Raw genomic sequence first — 22202 nt, forward strand, 5'->3', positions numbered from 1 at the left:
TGAGATCAAGTATGTTATCACCTCTTGTGGGGATGGTGACTAGTTGTTCCATGGCATTTGAGTTTATATATATATATATGTATATATATATATATATATATATATATATATATATGCACATATACATGAATTTTGATAACTGATATGCACGTGTCTAAATATATATATATATAGATATATATATATATATATATATATATATATATATAGATATATATATAGATATATAGATATATATATATATATATATATATATATATATATATATATACACACACACACACACATATAATGGGTCTACTTCATATGATTTCAGAGAGACCAAAACACCGAAAACTCACTTGGTCAAAACTCATAACATCGACACATGAAATTCAAAGCATTATGCCCTTTCTCCACTGTAGCGCGACCCTGGAGTTAGAATAAATAGATAGGGGACGAAAATTTCAGGAGTCAGCCGACAGGCACTTGCGAATTGCTTCTGCTTTGGGCACCGCATGGCAAGAAAGACTGATGTAATGACATCGGTTGCATGTTTTATACCAATGACGACCTGACGTCATGGAAGAAGGGACAGCATCTGACGCAGGACCCAATACTTTGTTAATCAGGCCGAATGAGGGCTACTGCAAGCAGATAACCCAAATGTAATGACTGCAACAGTGAAACACGAAGAACATCCTGTATCTGGCCCCATTACATTCCTCTCCAGATTCAATTTCTTGAATCTCTTCAAGAAAAGAGGAATCCCTTTTTCCTCTTACCAGAAACCATGTGATAAAAGGATCAACAGCCTGTACACTGTTTTAGACTTAATAAGCTACTCCTGTCCAGTGAAACTGAAGCAGGAAGAGATATATGCTTAGTTTTCATTTTGTTTTTGACAGGAAAGTTAGAACAAACAGGATTTTAATGGCAGCAACAGCTTCCCTGGGGATCGGCACAACATTCTGGTTAAGCAGGGGCACATTCCCTGTCCCTCATCCCAACACAGACAAATGTGTGTATCTCCCTTGCCCACTGAGGTGATCCCAACAGCCACAAAGGATGTGGCTAACCCCTGGTCCATACTGCATGTATGGGCAACACTAGAGGGATCTGGAGAAAAGATCAGTAGTCTGAGGAACCAGCTTTGGCCACAGCAGAGTCATCTACCTGTGCTTGTGGAAATTGCTAGCATGCTATTTTACCTAAGTCTTTTAAGTTAACTTTTGTCCCTGGGAGGAAGACAGAAAGTGGGACCACTAGCTTGTTTTACGATGAAGCTGAAAATGGTGCCACTTTCTCAGGGAAACTAAGCAGCACAAGTCGGTAAAATTGAAAAGTAGCATAAAGTCACTTTTCTCAAAAAAACACAATAACAATCTCTCTAATTTGTTTTGCAAGCATCTATATTACATAATTGAACTTTTAAAAGTAAGAACGACATATGGTCGACACCATACGATCAAAATTTCAAAAGTTCAAAAATGTAATAAAAAAAAAATAAACCAAAGGAAAAAACCTACCTGAATGGTTTAAGCAGGAGGGCAGGCCCCTGTGCACACTATGTGGGGGGCTGCACCGCCCACACCCCCAATCTTCCCATTCCTCACTGTATGGAGATCTCCGTTGAAACGTTCAAACTTTTAAAAGTTTGATCATATGGTGTCGACCATATGACGTTCGAAGCTTTAAGAGTTCGACAATGTGATATAGACCCATTTTGCAAGCCTCAAAAGTGATTTAAACATAGTTTTATAATGCTGAAATCTTTTTTTTAAATTATCAAACATTAAAGTCCAATCCCATTTAAAAGTACAGCAAAGCCATACCACAATCAGTAAAAACACATATTCCTAGCTTAAAAAATACCTTCCCTAACAGGACAGTAAGTTTAAACATTAAAAATAATATGTGGAAAGTCTAACACCAAAGGGAACTTACCTGCCCATTTATGGAACAGCACAAGCCAACCTTTGATCCTCAAAATCTCGCACAGGAGCACTCTCTTTAGTGTCAGGAAAGCTTTGAATGGCTTGGCACCCAAACCTGTCTTTTTAGTTAGCTCAGCTCAAGCTGACTAATGATTTGGGCATGTGGAAGGTGCCTTGAAGCTTGGGAAGCTATCTGGCTGTTATATCCACAAACAGGATATAACCCATACAGCTTAGGCTACTGCATCAGTGGTCAATATGACAGAACATCTCTTAAAAATAGCCCTAACCATTTTTTTACTTCTCTTTACAAAATGAAAAAGTAAAAAAAAAAAAAAAAAGGTGGCAAATCACACCGTTTAAAGCCTAAAGTAAATATGCAATATAATGAAATGTACTCACTTTGAATATCAACTTCGGCATTTGCAAGTGGAGATAAATTTGGTGAAGTAAATGCATTGAAGCTGCCAGAATCCACCTTGGTAACTCGATTCCCTCTGTACAATTTATGGTAAAAATAAAGGGTTACCTATAAAAAAGACAATATTTACAAAATAAATATATGCAGCAATGCACAATTTTGTGTAAAAATAAAAAAAAACTCTCTATCTGCTCCAAAGCTGATTTGAGTCAAGTCACTGTGTACAGTTGTAAGTGTGGCAGTTCCCTATAAGATTTGATCAACAAATGTATTCATTTATCATGTTCTGCCCCTTAGTCACAACCCATGTGCAAACCACTGACTCACTCAAACTGAACTTCCAAGAAAAAATTATGCAAATGCTACTGCTGCAGTTAGTGCCAATGTTACTATCCAAGTCTTCCATCAGAAAGAATAAAATTGTGTCACCAATACAATGTATTGTAATGCAGATGGTGCAGTGGTGCAGCGGTAGCTCTGTCACCTCACAGCAAGTTCTCCAGTTTGATTCTCGGCTGGTGTGCCTTGTGGAGTCTGTATGTCCTCCCTGCATTTGTGTGACTTTTCTTTGGGTAGTCCGGTTTCCTCCCATGTTACAAAGACATGTGTCTAGAGCGTTTCTCCTCTGCCTGTCCTGACAGTTGGCTTTGTTCCAAGTCGGACTTTCCCGGTAAACAAATGTTGAGTTAAATAAAATAAAATAATACAATGTTGTCATTAATGTAGCTGTTATGCAACCACTTTGCATAACCATTAAATGTCTTTGCTGCCAAATGTAACAAAACAAAGAATTACCAAGAAGTTACTGTATAGTATTCAACACAAATCTGACAGGATATACTTTTTATAATGCATTTATTAACTATACATTTTACAAAGTGATGTGGTTACACATACAGTTATAAAAAGGTGAACAAACTATAACACAGATTTCTCCTTTACTTGCATATGTGGTTTATTTCTAAACAATTATTCAGTTTAACATGACTTCAATTGCTCAGTTCCTGCCTTCCCTGAAATTTCACTCCTCCTCAGCATTACACTGCATGGAATGTTTCCACGGATTCCATTCATTTCTATGTAGTTTGCTCCTTTCTTTTCCTAAAGATCTCAACTCCAATTATTTTATCTCCTTTGCAGCATAAAAATAATGCTGTTTTGGCTGGTTTATCTTTTGACTTCCACTTTTTGGCAGCCAACAGCATTAAAATAACAGTGCCTTAGTAGTGCCTAGGCAATTCAATTTCTATATCCCAAAATCATTTCCTTAGTTGGAACAACTTGCACTACCAACATTTCTAACAAAGTATTTTATAGGTAGTTTTCAAACACTAAAAAGAATTCTTGTTTCCCGCCTTTTCTAAACTAGTCTAGTCCAGTTTTCAGGTTCTGCTGAATTTAGGGCTGTGGTACAAGTTCCTGTGTTGCCCATATCCTTACTTGGATAGAAGGAAGTTTCTCTGTTCACCAGTGAGAGTGGGGAGCTTTAAGCAGCCTATCTGTCCCTGGAGGAGTGGTCTCAGCCCAGCAACTAGTAGTTTATTGGCAGTTTTGGGCTAATTTCTAGCTCTTTCATCTCCCTGCTTTACAACCCGCATTTGCACGGTTTTGTGCGGCTTTGTGCACAGCGCCGGTTAGCTAGGGTTAAATTATTCCAGGCTCCACAAAGTTTGCTCTTCAATTTTTCCCTTGGAATTAGTAAAACTTTCAACTAAAGCACTCTAACCTTCCTTTTACAGTCCAGCACTTGCTCTAAGCTCTCAGTAAGCACTAATAAATGCTAAAACTCCACCCCCCCTTTACTATACAGTAGTACAAGGCTCCTCATTCATCCCTACCGGACAATCAGCAAATCAGTTCATTTATCTGTACAGGCATGTCCAAAGGTCAGTTTCAGGTGTACGCTCCAGTCCAGCTGGTGAATCTGGGAATCTTGAGGCAATGTTACAATTGCCTCATGTACACAGACAACCCTCTCCTCCTTCCAACAAACACACATGTATGTGAGAGATGCACCTATACAGCCAAACTGGAGGCCAAGCTCTCTCAACTCAAGGTTGGAACAGTCAGTCAGGAGGAGAAGGGAAACACTTGCACCACATTACCAGCCTCACACACTACAGTCATATCTGCACCAGCAAAGAACACACACAAATACACTAAAACATACTCGGAGGCTCTAAATAAAAATCTGCCTAAGCAGCAGAGACCTCCAAAGCAGACATCCAAGCAACCTCCACCCTCTAACAACAACAATGTATCATATACTTCACAAAGTTAGTGTGCCACGCAACCACAGCCCCTAAGGCTAAATAACACACCCAATATACTAGTAATAGGTGACTCTATTGTCAGGCACACTGATGTTCCACTCACTAGACTGAACAAGGAGAAGGTTACTGTAAGTTGCCTGTCGGGTGCCAGGATCCGCCACATAACACAAGCACTCAGGTCACTCCAAAACAAGTACAAATATGACTCTGTCATTGTACATGTTGGTGTGAACAACCGGAGATGTATCTCCCTTGACTACATGAAAAGAGACATACAGCAGCCCTCTGATCATGTAGCCCAGGCCAGTATGACCCTGACCCTGAGTAGCACCTTGCCCTCACCAAGAATGATGCCACAGTATAAAGAAAAAATTATCAGTTTTAACAACTGGCTAAGCTATTGGTGTCGTTCAAAGGGGCTCCAGTGTCTGTCAGCATGGGATGACATACTCGACAAGCCACGCTGCTTCACCAGAGATGGCTTTCACCTGTCACCCTTAGGCTTTCAAATACTGGCCAAGGCTCTTGCCACCCCCATAGTGCCTTTTTAGGCAAGGCTCAAAAGACAAACCCACCAACATAAACAACACAAGTAACCAAAAACTGAGGGTAATGCTACTCAATGCCAGAAATCTAAACTTCAAAAAGCATGCACTCGAGGCACTCCTCAGTATGGAGAAAATCGATATCTGTACAGTAACAGAAACCTGGTTCAAGGCTCCAGAGAGCACCCCAGCACTACCAGGCTACAACTCATACCATACCTTTTAGCCCCAGAAACCGGACCGAAATACAAAAGGAGGGGGTGTATCCATTTTCATAAGGGATACCCATACCTCCAGGTTAGTAGCACAGCACGAGGCCTCGGAGACCATCCATGTGCAACTAACAGTGGGAAAAGCTGCTTTTCAGATCGTAGCTTGCTACAGATCACCCACTATGTCTCAGGACCCCCACTCAGCATTCCTGAGAACATTGGAAAATATGAAGATCATACCAAACACCATGATACTGGGTGATTTCAATTACCCAAACATTGACTGGGAAAACTACCAAAGTACAAACTCCTTTGGCCAACGCTTCCTAGAGTTTATAAACTCAAACACCCTGGAACAACTGGTCACCCCACCCACAAGAGGCGACAACATATTGGACCGGATCATCACCAACATGGGAAACCAGTGTCCCACATGAGAGGTAAACCCCTCACTGGTAAGATCAGACCACAAACTAATCACAATGGACATCCACATCCCGACCCCACCCGCAGTCAAGGAAACCACTGTGAAAAACTATTCAAGAGCAAACTTCACGCTTCTCAAGACTGAGGTGGAAAGTTTCAAAGCCCCCTCGCTAAAAGATAATGCTGTCCAAACCACAGAATCCTTTACAAATGCATTCTATGAGCACCTACAGGAATGCATGGATCGAGCCATCCCAAGTAAAACCAAGACTCACTCCTCCAAAAAGAGGAAACCAGTCTGGTGGTCCCCGTCCATAAACAAGCTATACAACAGAAGGAGGAAACTATTACATGATAAAGCAAAATCTCAAAAAGGAAAGGCATCCCTGATCAGTATTAGCAAGAAACTACGAGCCCTCATAAAATCATCCAAGGCCAATTTCGAAAGAAAAATTGCCAAAGACTCTAAAGATAATCACAAAGCCTTCTTTAGCTATGTCAAGAACCTAGGTGGCAACTCTCAGATCTGCTCTGAGCTAGTGCAAAATGGCAAAAAATACACTGAACCAACTGACATTGCCAACATCCTGACCGACAGATTCAGTGCAAATTTTACCCCCCCTCACTCCCAAAAGGGCCCGTGTCCATCCCAGAAGAATGTAGAGCCCCAGACATTACAGACACGCAGGTGAAAACAGCCCTCTCCAAAGCCAAAAATACAGCATTAATGGGACCGGATGGTATCCCAGGCTGCGTCTTACACGAGCTCCAAAATGAACTAAACCCTCACCTAAGTTCACTGTTCAATCTCAGTCTTACCACAGGCTATGTACCCAAGGAATGGCGTACAGCAACAGTTATCCCGCTCCACAAAGGTGGTGCCACAACAGGTCCTGGGAACTATCGCCCTATAAGCCTGACTAGCTTGGTCTGCAAAGCTATGGAGCGCATCATCATGGAACCCATAAACAAAGACATTGGGAACCTCCAGACACTGGACCCTACTCAATTCGGCTTTGTTAAAGGCAGATCCTGCCTCCTAAACCTAGTTGACTTTTTTGAAATAGGTACCAAGGCCATAGATGAGGGAACGGTAGTCCACACAGCCTACCTGGATCTCGCTAAGGCCTTTGACAACATTCCCCACTCTGGCATTATAGATAAGCTCACCAGCTTGAACATTAACCCCTATGTCACGAGATGGGTTGCCAATAGGCTCACGGATAGAACTCATATTGTCAGAGTTGCAGGTACCATGTCCGAATCTAAACCAGTTACAAGTGGTGTCCTACAGGGCTCAGTCCTGGGACCCCTCCTGTTCAGTATATACTTCTCTGAGGTACAGGCAAGCATGGGAGGACTGACCAAGTTCGCTGATGACTACAAACTGGGGGCCATAATCGACTCTCCTGCTGACACAGACATCCTCCAGAAGGGTCTCACGGAAACAAATAACTGGTGTCAGAACCATGGCCTCAAGCTAAATGCCAGAAAGTGCATAGTCATCCCCTTTGGGAAAAACAAAGTGCCCACGAATTATCACATAGGTGGTAACCCACTAAGTACAGAAGATGTAATCAGGGATCTGGGGACCCATGTAGATAGCAACCTCTCCTTTGATAATCACATTGCCAAAGTGGTTAGAAAATCCTTCTATGCAGCCCACCTAATCACGAGAGGGTTCACATCTAGATCAAGAGAGGTCATCGTGCCCTTCTACTCATTACTCATTATGCCCATGATACAGTACAATGCCCCATTTGGAATGCACCTTACTCGACACATACAACAGCTGAAAAGACCACAGAAGTACCTCACCAAGAGGATCGTGGGCCTCAAACAGATTCCCTATGCAGCTCGACTAAAGAAACTCCAGCTCTACTCGGTTGCTTACCGCCTGTTCAGAAGTGATCTCTGCCTGATGTACAAGGCCATGTCCCACCTGGAATTAGTGGACATGCTCCACCTCAAGAAAACCAAATCCCTTAGAGCCACACGCTCCAGCGAGTTAAACCTCATCACAACAATAAACAGGACATGCTGGAGAGACAGATTGCTGTCCCAGAGGCTTCCCTCGCTCTGGAATATAAACCCAATTTATGTTAGGCAGTGCCCTTCACTGACTCTCTTCAAGAGAAATCTTGACAAGTGGATGGGAAATTGTAAATTTACCCCTGGTATCACTTCAATGGCCCTGCTAGACAGAGGCACAGGAAACTAATTTAAAAGGAAGGCGAAAGCCAAGCAGACACATTCTGGCTAGGCTTATAAATGCCCTTGGGAAGATAGCCTAGTACCTACCTATGAACCTATGAACCTATCAACTCGTAATATTCCCAAAAAGCTCCCAAGTACCCCTCTCTTTCCCATTACACCTTCAGAAATCTACTTGCTGAAAAAAATCCCGTGGAGTCTACTCACAGAATAAAAACAGCTATAAAAACACTTCCATGCAAAAAATGCTAAACCTAGATTTTTTTGCATACTTGGGAGACATACAAGAATCCTCTTATTATTCCTTTGTACACTGCCTTTCCATTCTCATTTCCCAGTCTTTTCCACCTCTTCTGATTAATTCTTATAGCTATCATGTATTATTTTATATTCCCTACGAGTTATCCCTTCTTTAATTACAGGTTCAAGTTTACAACAAACTACAAACTCAGCCAGGGATGATCTTTCATTTAGCACTCCCCTATTTCTTTCTCTTTGCCAGTAATCTACTACCAGTTCTTACAGGGAAGGCAGTCTTCAACCCACAGTCCAAAAGTACAGTTGTGCACACTTACCATAAATGTAGACATTCGAGTGTATTCACTGTTGCAGTCATTACACTTGGGTTATCTGCTTGCAGGTAGCCCTCAGTCGGCCTGATTAACGAAGTCTTGGGTCCTGCATTGGTTGCTGTCTCTTCTTCCATGATGTCAGGTCATCAGGGTTATAAAACATGCAGCCAACGCCATTACATCAGTTTTTCTTGCCCCAGATGTCAGGTGCCCCCTAATGGGAAGCAATTAAATATAAAAGTACACTGACATACCTCCCAACAAAAAAGCAAATACACCAAAAAGGCTTTAAAGCCTAATAAAGGAAAGTAGAAGTATAGTCAAACGAAGTTAGGGGGCTGGAGGGAGGGTAGCCAGGACTGCAACAGTGAATGCACTCGAACATCTACACTTATGGTAAGTGTACACAACTGTACTATGTTCTTCGTGTTTCACTCTTGCAGTCATTACATTTGGGTAGATTCCCAAAGTTATGGTTGGGAGGAGGAATTTAGATAGCATTAGGGCCAGCTATAAGGCCCTGCAAGACTGCAGTGGCAAAGCCAGCTCTGGAGTTAGAGAAAATTGGAAAATGATAATGTTTGGTGAAAGTATGTACAGAACTCCAGGTAGCAGCTTCTAGGATGTCCCTGGTAGGGACGCCTCTGAGAAAGGCTGTAGAGGTAGATGCAGCCCTGGTGGAGTGAGGTCTGATCCCCTGGGAGATAGGTTTTCCATGGTGCTTATAGCAGAAATTAATGCAATGGCTTATCCATTTAGAAATGGTTTGCTTTGAAATAACCTTCCCCTCTGCCCCTGCAACAAATGCCACCAGCAGTTGTTCATATTTCCTTTGAGGTTTAATTCTGTCCAAGTAGAATCTAAGTTGTCTGTGCACATCTAAGGAATGCAGTATCCATTCCCCTTTATTCTGTGGATTGGGAAAGAAGGTTGGCAAATTAATGGACTGATTAAGAGCCACACTGGATACCACCTTGGGCATGAAGGATGGATTGGTTCTGAGGGACACCCTGTCCGCATGAAAGATGATGAAAGGCTCCACTGCCATAAGGGCCTGCAATTCAGAAACCCTTTTAGCTGAAGTGATTGCTAAAAGGAAAGCTGTTTTCCAAGAAAGAAATTTTAAGTCTGCAGTAGCAGCTGGCTCGAAAGGAGGTAGAGTGAGTTTCTCCAAGACAAAGTTAAGGTCCCAGACTGGGGTTGGAGCTCTCCTGGGTGGTCTCAAATTTTTAGCCCCTATGAGGAACTGCTTGAGCAGTGGATGAGAGAAGAGGGGAGGTTCTGTGTTGTAATGAGCTGAAATGGCTGATGCCTGGATTTTAATGGAGGAAAAAGTCAGGCCCTTGTGAAGCATCTCAGGTTTACTGAGGGATGGTAAAGGAGAGATTAAGTAATTAGCCAGGCTGCAAGGTTCAGTGTTAGAAGCTGAGGGTGCAGAATCTGGTTCTCCTGCTGAGACAACAGGGAAGGAGTATGAGGCAGGTGCCATGGGGATAACCATGACACACTGCTCAGGAGGGAGTACTAGTGTTGGTGCGGCCAGCCCATAGCAATCAAAATCATCCTTGGTTTGTCCTGTTTGATTTTTAGTAGTACTTTGAAGAGCAGAGGCAGGGGGGGGGAGGCATAGACTGATAGGTTTTTCCAGCTGAAGGACAGAACATCCACTTTCTAGGATTGTTTGTGGGGAGTCCTTATGCAAAATTTGACCAATTGGTAGTTCTGGGGAGAGTAAACAGGTCTATATATGGGCTCCCCATTTGCTTGTCAACATGTTGAAAATCCTTGGTTCCAGTTTCCACTCGTGTGGGTCCATGAGGTTTCTGCTTAGTCCGTCTGTCAGTGTATTTAATTTTCCTGGCAGGAATTGAGCTTGTAGGTGGCACTTGGTAGCTCAAGGCTGTGTTCCACAATGCCATGGCTAGTCTGCAGAAGGGGTAAGAATGTGTACCCCCCTGCTTGTCTATGTACCACATAACAGTGGTGTTGTCCATCTTTACCATTAGTTGTCCTGGTCCTTGAAGGCTGTCAGAACATTCTGTACAGCTAACATTTCTTTTTGATTGATATGCAGGTGCATTTGACTTGGGTTCCATATGCCCTGAATGCACTTCCCTGCCAGGTGAGCCCCCCATGCATAGTCTGATGCGTCCGTTGTTAGGGTTTGTGTGGCAGGGAGTGGTGTGAAGGGTAGTCCCTTGTTTTGGTGGCAGGCCTCTGCCCACCAAAGGAACTCTAGGCATAGGCAAGGTATGATAGGAATCATTGTTTCTAGATCCTGAGAATGTTGACACCATAGGCTTTTTAGATACCACTGTAAGTTCCTCATATGCAGTCTTGCATTTGGAATTAGAAGAATGCAGGAGGCCCTGAACCCCAAGGCTTGCAGTATTTGTCTTGCATATAGCAGGGTTTTTGTGGCCACTTGTTTGAAGTAGGTTGTCAAATGAATTTGTTTCTCCGGCGTGAGGTAAGCCATCTGGGAAGTTGTATTCAAGCTTGCTCCCAGGAATTTAATTTCTTGACAGGGTATCAGGTGTGATTTCTTTTCATTTATGGTGTACCCCAGACAAGTTAGTTTACTTTGTACAAAGGCCAGATGATTCAAAAGTATGTCCTGGCTTTCTGCCTGAATTAGACAATCGTCCAGGTATGGGTATATTTGAATATTGCTTTGCCTGCAAAATGCAATAACTGGAGCTAGGCACTTTGTGAATACACTGCATGCAGTAGATAAGCCAAAGGGCAGTGCAGAGAACTGATAGTGTGTGTAGCCTACTTTGAAGCATAGGTATCTTCTGCAAGATTCCCTGATTGGGATGTGCAGGTATGCTTCTTTTAAATCTAGTGTTGCCAACCAGGCATATTTGCCTAGCATAGGGAGTAATTGGTGAAGAGTCGGCATCTTGAATTTTGGAATCTCCAAAAAGGTGTTTAGAGTAGACAGGTCCAGGATAGGACGCCATGAATTGTCTTTTCTGGGTACCAGGAAAAGTCTCGAGTAGAAACCTTGTCCCTTTTCCTCTTCTGGCACCAGTTGAATAGCCCCCATGCTTAAGAGAGAAAGTACTTGTTTTGGGGCCTCTGCCCACTTGGGGCTAGGTCCAGCCACCCGCTTGGTGTTGGCAATGTGTGGAAGTGAAATCTGTATCCCCGGGACACTATATTTAAAACCTATTTGTCCTGGGTAATGAGTTTCCAATTCTTTGCATGAAGAGCAATCTTTCCCCCCAAAGGGGCAGTCAGTTGATGAGTGTTTGGAAATTTTAAAATAAAGTAATTGAGACAGTTTACCATAGGGGGGAGTCTTATTATTCCCAGATTTGGAAGTGGAGGCTCCCCATTGATTTGTTCTATGTGTCCCCTGGGACTGATACCTGGGGTTTTTGCTGTATCTGGGTTTGGCTTGAGAAGACCTGGAAGGAGCTGGAAAGGACCAATTCTTAGAGGGCCAGTGCCTACTAAATCTAGGAGGCTGAACTTATAAAAAATATTTAACAGTTTGCTTAGATTTAGCTTTATCTTCCATCTTTTTAAGAACTTCCTCAGCCTTGTTGCCAAACAGGCAGTCCTAATTTAAAGGAGCATCCAACAATTTAGCTTTAACATGATCAGGCAAAGATTGCTCCTTAAGCCAAGCATGCCTTCTGAGCAAAGACCCAGTAACAGCAGCCCTGCAAGAGGCCTCTAATGAAGCAAAACCATATTGCAAAATATGTTTTCCAACTTGTTTAGCAGAATGCATTAAATTCTGCAATTCTTTATTTTCCACACAGTCAGGAATCAACATCATTTTCTGTTTAAGCAGTCCAATAACATGTTGCTGATACTTTAACATATGAAACTGGCAGTTTAAAGCCCTAATGGCCAAGGCTGCAGAATTGTAAACCTTCTTACCCCATCTATCCAGCACCATGGAGTCTCTATCACAAGGGGTAGGATTTTTAGCCGTAGAAGCCTTAATGCCCTTGGGCCCCTGTGAAATAGTCTCTGGATCTGTAACAGGATTTTTAAAAAGGAACTTGTGGGACTCAGGGACCCTGTAGTATCTGTCAGGTTTTCTGGGAGCAGGAGGCAGGGAATCAGGGGCCAAACTAGATTCCGAAAAAGCATCATCAACAATGTCTAGTACAGGAGGAATAGCAAAAGGCCTATGCTGAGATAGGAGAAGGAAATCCTTAAGCCTCTTTTTTGAATCAGAAAGATCCTGGCTTTCCCAGTGGAAATGTTCCCTTAAGAATATGTAAGGTTTCCCCAAAAGAAAAATCCTCAGGAGGGGAAGCAGAGGGAATGGAGTCCTCTGCATCAGAATCTTCATAAGTAGATAAGGGCAAATCCAGATCTTCAAAAGACTCAGAAAAAATAGAATCCTGATCAGAAGATTCATAATCAACTTCAGTCCTAGGTCGCTTAGAAGGGGGAGGGGGTTGGCCACCTCTGATTAGAGTTATTAGATCTTCAGCCATTCTTATCATTTGTTTTTTAGGCATAGAGGCCTGAGCATGTGGCCTGGGCATCATTTTTTTAGGCATGGATCGAGATTTAGGCCTAAGTAAAGAAGGAGGCGTCGGTTTAATATGCAAGTCCATAGGCCTGAATACACCCTCAGAAGCCGGTGCCTGCACAGCGGCTCCGGACCCATCCAAGGTAGAGACATCCACGGGTTCCATATTTGAAGCATCTCGCGACATACTGCACTCTGAATGGGTCTCAGTAGAGGCCTGCGAATCAGAAGTAGCGGGTATCAGGGGCTGTGAATGCACCTCACTGAGTACTGGCGAACTGGCGACTGGCTTAGGAGAAGCGTCGTCGGCAGTTTTGGACCTCAGCGGCCTGTCTCTGTCTTTATCTTTGCGTTTTTTCGGAATCCAAGTAGTTGGATGGCTAAACGACAACATTTCTGGATAATTAAACTGAGAACCAAAATATTTAGAGGCGAAAATATATCGACAATGGATAATGCGCTGATTAAATAAAGCACAAAACTGACAGTAAGGTACATTGTGGTCAGGGCCTAGGCAAGGAATACAGTACGAATGAAAATCTTTATGAAGTATTTGCTTTCCACAAGTAATGCAATTATTAACTTTTACTGACATCGGGAAGGAGCAAGAAAAAGTTTCCCCAACGGGGTACTTAGCTTTAGTTGAAGACTTCAGTTCTGAAACTCAAAAATGAAAATTTCAGGAGTCGGCCTACCGGCACTTATGAACTGCTTCTGCTTCGGGCACCACATGGTAAGAAAGACTGATGTAATTGCGTCTGCTGCATATTTTATACCCCTGATGACCTGACTTCATGGAAGAAGGGACAGCAACCGACGCAGGACCCAAGACTTTGTTAATCAGGCTGACTGAGGGCTACCTGCAAGCAGATAACCCAAATGTAATGACTGCAACAGTGAAACACGAAGAACATCATGGAGCATGAAAGGTAAATCACAAGAAGAAGCGGGATCCTGAATGGGAGGTCATAAAAAACTGTAACTAACAGGAAATGTCTTACAAATCTCCAGAGCAGCCACTAGCTATTATCTCTTCCAATACAGAAGTTAGAAATAGCCATCAGTTGAACCTTAATGGTAGAATAGCTCAACCCAGAATGAAAAAGGTCAGCAAGAAAATCCAGAATAGCATCCAGCAGGACTGATAAGGGATTCAAGCCATTCGACTACACCCAAATTACAAAACGTTTCCATTTACTAGTATAAAGTTCACATGTAGAAGGCTTCTGATAGCAAAATAAAATACTGGCAACTCGATCACAGAACTTGGGATCTTTGGCAATTGTGGGAACTGAAGAAATCATGCAGTCAATTTTAGGGTATGAAGACTATGGGGGGGGGGGGGAATCCCCGCTGAGTGAGAGATCATACCTGGCATGGGGTCGAGGCCATAAAAAATTGAACCAAACTTGTTGAGGCCAAAACAGAGCAACAAGATTCACAGTCATTTTGCAATGGGCAGCCTTCTGAAGAAATATTATGAGGGTGTGAGGCAAATACACATACAATGGACACAGGTGCCAAGCATACAGAAGAGCATTCCTTGGTGACTGTCCCACAGGGGAACCATGGTGTAAAACTGCTGCTCTTTATGTGGACAGTGTGGCAAATCGATTGCAGCAAGGAGTGCCCCAGCACTCGAATATCTGGGCTGCTACCTCTGAATTCAGAGACCACTCATGAAGAAGAAGAATTGTTCCTGCTTATACGGTCATATAAGATGCTGGTCTTCCCCGAGATGTGTGTTGCTATCAGAAAACTCTTGAGAGGAGATCACTCATTGCCATATTATCATAGCTGACAAACAAAGAAGACAGAGTTCCCCCAATCTGTTCAGGTATCAAACCAGAGACATATTGTCCATGGGAACCAAGATCACACCCCTGGAGAGAATTTTCAGAAAAGCCTGCAACAGGTTGCAGGACCACTCTCACCTACAAGACAATGATGTGAAGACTGGCCATGAAATTTGATCAGATTCCCCTGAAAAGTTCCTTTGAAATGTCCCCACATCCCAGAAGGGCGGTACCCATAGTGAATGTAGCCTAAAGTTAGGGAAGAGCAAAAGATCTCCCGGCAGAAACAAGGGCGACTCTAACCACTATTTGATCTGAGTCTGAGAAACGTCTGTCATGACAATGGGAAAGTTCATAGTATGGGTTATATAAGACCAATACGTCACTAATGTCCACTGCAATATCCTCGTGGGGCACCTCACCATGGGCACCAGGCAAATAGATGCAGCCATATGACCCAAAAGCCTCAGAACCAAGGAAATTGGGAGGTTGTGGAAGCGAAGCAGATGAATTCCCTCTGCACAAAGGCAACTCACCCCATGTACTGGAAGCCATGCTGTCTGACAGACTGCACCCAAATGACATCTTATGAAACTCCAACACCAGAAGTGACTGAAGAATGGATTTCTCACAGTTAATGACGATGCCTAGTTAGAGGCACAATTTGAATAAAAAGTCCCAACAATGCCCTCATGGAGGTGATGAGGAGACAATCGTCCAGATATGGAAAGACCTGGCACCTTTGCAGCCTAAGCCAAGCTGCTACAACTACAATGCATTTGGAAAATACCCAGGGAGCACTGTTAAGACAAAAGGTAAGCACTCTGAACTGATAATGATTGGCTCCCAGCCAGAAGCACAGACATCTCCTGAACTGCCTCGCAATCTTTATATAAAGATAACCATCCTTGAGCTCAATCAAGCACATCCACTCATCCTTCCTCAATACAGGAAAAACAGGTTGCACTGTAACCAATTGGAACTTGGTATGCTTCATATAACAGTTGTTTCCTCAGATCCAAAATTGAAGGTCCTTGTTCTTTTTTGGCACCAAAAAGAACCTGAAATATACCCCAGATCTTCCTTGGTTTGGTGGGATGTTTTGGATGACTTGATTAAGCAGCAGCTATTGAATCTTGACTGCTGCATTTCTTCTCTGAAGGGCTGGAAAATATGGGAGGGACTTGGTATTTTCTCACAGCAGAAATAAAAATGGAATTGTGCAGCCTCTGGACACAAGTTTCAACATCCATGCATATGATATTATGGCCTGGCCTCCCAAGTTTTGGGTGAAGAGCCAAGTGACCCCTCCCAAAAATGCCTTCAGACTAGTACAATCTGGTAACCCTTCAGGTATGTTGAAATGTTCTCCTGGAGAAAGTTCCCATGGAAGCCCTGGTGCTGCAGAACACCTCTACCACATGGATGGAGTATATTCTGGCTGCTCTTCCTGACATGATGGGAATGTTCACTAGGGGTGTCCTAAAATACTGCTATGCTTTACAGAAAAAGAGATGCTCGCCCCTCTTATTGACCCTACAGAAGGTCCATGGAGAGATGGCAACATGAACTCTGAAGGCAGACACTGTCTTCCCATCTTGTTCACTCCTGGTTAAAATGTTCTTGACCTTTGGGCCAAAAAGAGGAGTCATCAAAAGGTGAGCTGACAAGGGATTCCTTAAAGAAGTCTGCAAAAATTACACACTCTCAACCAAGCATGGCGCCACATGGCAATAGTGGTACTGGCATGCCATCAGCCCTACTGGAGATCAGTGACATAAACACATTCAAAATAGACTGCAAGGTTGACAACTGTATCTCCAGAATCATTTGAGTCTCAGGTGCCTGCTGTGTCCTCACTATAGTTGACACTTCTGAAACAATGTCACTCTGAAGTCTTGTCAAATGTGCCAAATAATTTTAACGCTCTCAGCGAGAAAGTCCCAGAGGCATAGGCATGCTTCAGTATGTGGTCCAGCACCCTAGACTCCTTGTTTGGGGGGGGGGGGGGCAGACAGAAGAACTTTTTTCTGAAATGTCCTTTTTGTTGGCTGCAGCCACCACAATGGCATCAACAGTGGGACCCTTACTCCAATATTGTTGATCCTTCGGGAGCGCTAAGATCTCATTTTTTACAGGAACAGGTTCCAACATATCTGGTTCCTTCCAAGCCCTCTGGGACACCAGGTAAATAGGCCCATCTGTAGGGGAGCCACCCATGATGTGCATGGGCCCGCACCAAAAGTCTCCAACAGTTTTCAGCAATTCAACCCCCACACTGACAAAGGAGCTCTATAAGATAGTCAAAAGATGCATCCTCATGGGAGCATTTTGGGGACCCCCCCTCATTCCTCAAGCTCAGTATCCTCTGTGAGAGATTCTTCTATGGAATACAGGCTTCCTCTTGCACAGACTGGAGATTCTGGAGGGAGGTGGAAGAGGCAGGGGACTTTGGATGTAGGATGGTCTGGAGACCCAAAGGTATGGTCTGTCCTGGATCCTCCCAATGTGCATCCCCAGGTCTGGATGAAGATAGGGGAGTTTTACCAGCTGTTGCAGACATCTCCATCTCTGGCCTAGAGAGCATCCTTGATATGATGTCGAAGGCAGAAACCAAAGCTGGACGCCTGGGGCTGACAGTCCTGGGATCCAAAGAACCCATATAGCCTCCTGAGTCCAGGGCCAACCTGACCTTCCCTGACACTGAGACTGGAGACAAACTGTAAAGAGTTGAAGCTCCAAGAATGAGGAAAAACTCCAAACCTTCAGCTCTGAGGTGCATATGGCTTAGACACTATCAGAGTCGAGAATGCCAAGTTAGGGGTTGGGGCCTGAAGTGGCCAAGTCATTGGACCTGACACTTGGGGAAACAAGACATCCAGCTCCATAAACCATGGAGCCAAAGGGCATGTGGGAGGTAAAGCACCTAACGGAGCAGACCCCCCCAGTACTGGGACCAAGTTGGTGGGAATAACAGCTAGCTGAATTGGGGCCGTAAGAAGGACAACAGTTGCCCCAACTCTGCAGGTCTAAAACTTTACTGAGCAGGCAGACAGAGCCAAAAAGGCTGATGTTGAGGGCTTGGAAATCCACCTTCCAGCAGATGGATCTAAGATGGAGAGGGGAAGAATGCTGATGAAAATTCTCAATGTGCAACAGGAGAAAAAGGGAATGGACCCTAACTGAGCTTGCACCCTTAATGAAGAAGGGACTGCAGATGCTTAAAGCTAGGGACACTGACCTACTCCAGAGTCAACACCAGTAGAGACAGGTTCCAAGAAGAAGGAATGGACCTTGGCATCGACAAAGCCATGGAAGCAAAAGGTAAGTGGAACTTCTCATCCAGTTGGTCAGAACGAGGGTGGACCACTTACTTGTGGTACCACCTTGTCCTTATCCTACACCTTGTGGTCCTTAGAGTACTCCTTACCTTAACTTGCTCATCCTTATCACTTTTCTTTAGAGTGGAAACCACAGGATCTCCCAGGGGCAACAAGCCCTTTAACATTAACTTGGCCCAGCACTCATTCAGAGAGCAGGTACCAAGGCCTGTATAAAAAGAGCACCTGGTGTCCAAGTGCAAGGTGCGGAGGCAGTACACACACCAATTGTGTGCATCCTGTGATGGCAACTTGTAGCTGCATGCTGCAACTTTCTAAAATCCCTTCGCTTTGTCAATGGTGAAGGAAAACCACCACCTGAAAAAAACAGCCAAATAAAAAGGCACACCAAAAACAATTACAGACCTAACCTAACCTAACCTGAAAAACGCATAAAAAAAGTTTTTTCTGTCAACAGCAAGACTAAAAGGGTGGGGAAAAATAGCAGAAAACACCAAAAACAAATTACACAAAAGGAACCTACCCCTTATCTAACACTAAACTGACTCAAAATGTTACAAGGCAAAAATCCCACTAAATACCAGAAAGGATACAGAAATCCACAACAGAGCTCCAAATTATACTGAAGTCTCTGGAGGCAGCTAACAAGATCCGAGGTAGAGAAGAGAAAGCAGGACATTATGGGTAAAAGAGGCAGAGCTCCATAGTTGAAGTCTTTTAGAATGGCCGGTCTTGGATACAAATAGTATGTGATAACCTCACAGGTTGAAACTAGATAGAAAAGACATCAGGTCAAACTGTTATAATCAGTGGGCTTAACATATAATTTAATGTTAATATGGTTACATTTACATAAAGTCAGTCCATGCAAATTAATATTAAAGCTAATTCTATTCAAACTTTATGCAAGCACACAAGGAATTCATAATTGATATCAGTTGTAAACAATGACATTTGTCACCATATCAGACTATAACAATGTTTTTAGGCATTTTTTGCCTCTGTACCTGCTGACCATCAATCTTCCCTTAGAAGTCTTAAGCCCACTGGTTCCTTCATTAGGGAAGTGTCCCCAGTGCAAGGTTAAGAGATGGCCAGAGGGGCCATCATCCAAGCAGACACAGAGGTGGTTTGTTCCCTCTACAGCAACCAAACAATGATGGTGTTTCTGACTGTAGACCGAATCCCTCTCCTAATTGTTGAATTGTGTGTGGAAGAGTTGTTTTTTTGTTTGCCAAAACTAACTTTGATGACTCAACATGAATCCATAATACACTATCACACAAAGGATTAACCAAAACAAAATTCCCTTTTAGGATACAACTCACAGAACTACTAAAAGGAGTACAGGCCTAACAGGTTCCTAAGAAATGTTAGCAGACAAACATTTTCTAAGTCATGTTGAGTACCTGAACAGTCACAGTTCTCTTAGAACAAGATAGAAGAAAAGTTGTTGACAGCATAAAATGTTAGATGAGTTAAATGTGACAACATTTACAGAGACTAATAATTCTTGTAAAGGAAAAGAAACATTGTCAGGGATGACCTAGTAGCAATGTCTGGTAAAATTACTTGTTCAGAGTCACATAGACAGGCAAATGCAGGCTGTGGGAATCATACCCATGACTGCTGCAATGACTCAGTCTAGGTCTACAGGAGAAATGGGGGCAAGTTCTAGACTTAGATGCAAACTACATAACTGAATATCATGAAATGAAGATCAAAAAGGCATCTTCTGGGAGGGACTTCCAACATGGCTGCACACTGAGTAACAGCTTAATTTCAGCTTTTGCAGTATGAAAACTCACTCAGAAAAGACAGCCAGTGAATTTACCTTTTTGGGTAGAGTTCAGTTACTGGACATTAAGTGCACTGTCTGGATGTTAGCAAAGAAGACATTTAGAGAACCTGAAAGAAACTCCACCACAAAAGGTGAGGAGAAAACACTGGCTAGGAAGAATCCTGCAGCTGTTCAGCAAAAAAAAAAAAAAAACAATTCAAGCTCCAACTTTGGTACAAGACATGCCTTCCAGTAATCCGGAGGAAAAGAGCTGATTAAAATAAACAAAAGACTGAAGGAGTATATCAACTTAAATAACAAAAGGCTGGAAAGAAATGGAAGAAGCTTCAAACAGATATTCAAATGAGCTGATAAAACAGAAACAGAGATCAAAATGAAGAAAAGGCTGTATGAGTATGAGACTGTTCAAGAAGAGCTCTTTCAAAAATGGTAAAATTAGAGGACAGAGCAGATCGGGAAAACCTGAGATTTTCTGCTATACCACAGAAACTGAAAGGAACAGACTATGTTAATTTTTAGGAAAGTGAAAATAAGCAACTGGTCTGCTATTCCACAGCATCAGCTATTAACTGAAAGGGCACATCATGAGCATGTTACAAACCTGACCATGAGAAAGCAGCCAAGATCTCTAATAATTAAGATGCAATTCTATCAGCACAGAAAGTTGCTTCTGACAAAACTGCAGCAGAAGGACAAAGGACTAAAAGTTGGACACAGTAGAGTGTTTGTGGAAAATGATTACTCACTGTACACCAGGCAGAAGAGTAAATTTATTCCAGCAAACAGGGAATGTTGAAAGGCAGGTATGATATTCAAGCTGCTGTATCCAGCTGTCTTCCAAATATTTTTCCTGCAGCATCAACATCATTTTTTGATACACAATGGGCTAAGGAGGAAATATAAAAGTTTGTCCAACAAAAAGTAAGCTATCAAACAAAAAGGGGGCTCTTCTTCTTATTCTTTTGATAATAAAGCTCACAGAGAGATATTGACAGTGAAACTTTTCCACTGTTCAAACAAATGCATGAGAGACTGAGAAAAGCACAGGAGTTGACTAGAAGAACCAGAAGAAGTACATTGGAAATGAAACACAGACTGATGTTGGGAGATGGAGATCAACAGGAAGAAAACTAGCAACTTGGAATTAATGAAAAAAATGTGGGATTACAAAGCATCAATCACATTTGTGAAATATGGCTGAACAAGGAAACCTGGAAATGTTGGACTTTTTTGACTTTGTTAAACTTGTAGGGCACTCCAAAGCATATGCCCTACTTCATGTCATTAATATTTGGAAGCATACTCTCTCAACTGTCCAGGTTTTCAAAGAATGTCCAGATTTTTGCCTCATATTTTTGGTCTGTTCCTCATAAAATTCTGTTTTTCCGGCAAATCTTTGCCAAATGTTTGAGGATTGAAGTCAGAACATAATGACAGGCATTTACGTTTCAGACTTCATACCCTTCAGAAATTTGTGCTAAGGCAAAACTGTTATTATATCAACTTTCTACATTTGTAACAGCAATATTTAAAAAGTGTCACTAATGTTGGGTCTTGACCCCCATTATTTATGGCTTTATCCACATTTATTGCTCTAAGAGGTTTAGAAGTGTGTTTGGAAGAACATTAATGAGATGGGAAGAAAAGATTTAAATGTAAGTAAAACAATTTATGTTCTTAACAGTATTTTTATAAAACATGATATATACTGCATATTATGCAGTAAAACATTTTCAGTTATTTTGGTGTGTTATAAGGATACTAAAGTAAAAAGGTGCCCTTTTTTCGTTCTTCTTTTTCTTTAGTTCTACGAAATGTGGGCACTGAATGTACAAAGAGAAGAAAGAGGTGATAGAGGCACATTTAAGATAATAGGCTGTAATCCTGAGTTGTTGAGGTGAGGGACAGGTTGTAAGTTGTACAGATCCTGATATAAGTAAAATTGCTATGCTTCTCTTACTTTTGCATAGGGGAATGGTTGGATTACTGCCCTTGGCTTGATCTAACAACAAGTTTTAAGTGGAAGTAAATAAATAAAGGGAACATTGACAGTAATGAAAAGTTTTCCTTTAACAAATAAATGCTCACAGTACAACATAAGAAGCTTGTAGCTGAAAGCAACTGTATATCTGGTTTGCATGTTTCTACAGAGACAAGCTGATAAGAGAGCAACAAAATAAG

At 42.5% G+C, this 22202-nt stretch overlaps 1 protein-coding gene across 1 annotated transcript in view; it reads right to left on the bottom strand.

Annotated features, from left to right (window-relative positions):
• The window catches only part of ASPG (asparaginase), an 856377-nt gene that overhangs the window by 336470 nt on the left and 497705 nt on the right, over positions 1-22202 (bottom strand). Inside the window, exon 6 of the mRNA XM_044073584.1 lies at positions 2319-2445. Within this exon, the coding sequence (XP_043929519.1) occupies positions 2319-2445 (127 nt within the window). The remainder of the gene's footprint in view (positions 1-2318; positions 2446-22202) is intronic.

This window comes from Protopterus annectens, chromosome 6.part0, assembly GCF_019279795.1.
Source record: "Protopterus annectens isolate FY-2018-M chromosome 6.part0, PAN1.0, whole genome shotgun sequence".
NCBI lineage: Eukaryota > Metazoa > Chordata > Ceratodontiformes > Protopteridae > Protopterus > Protopterus annectens.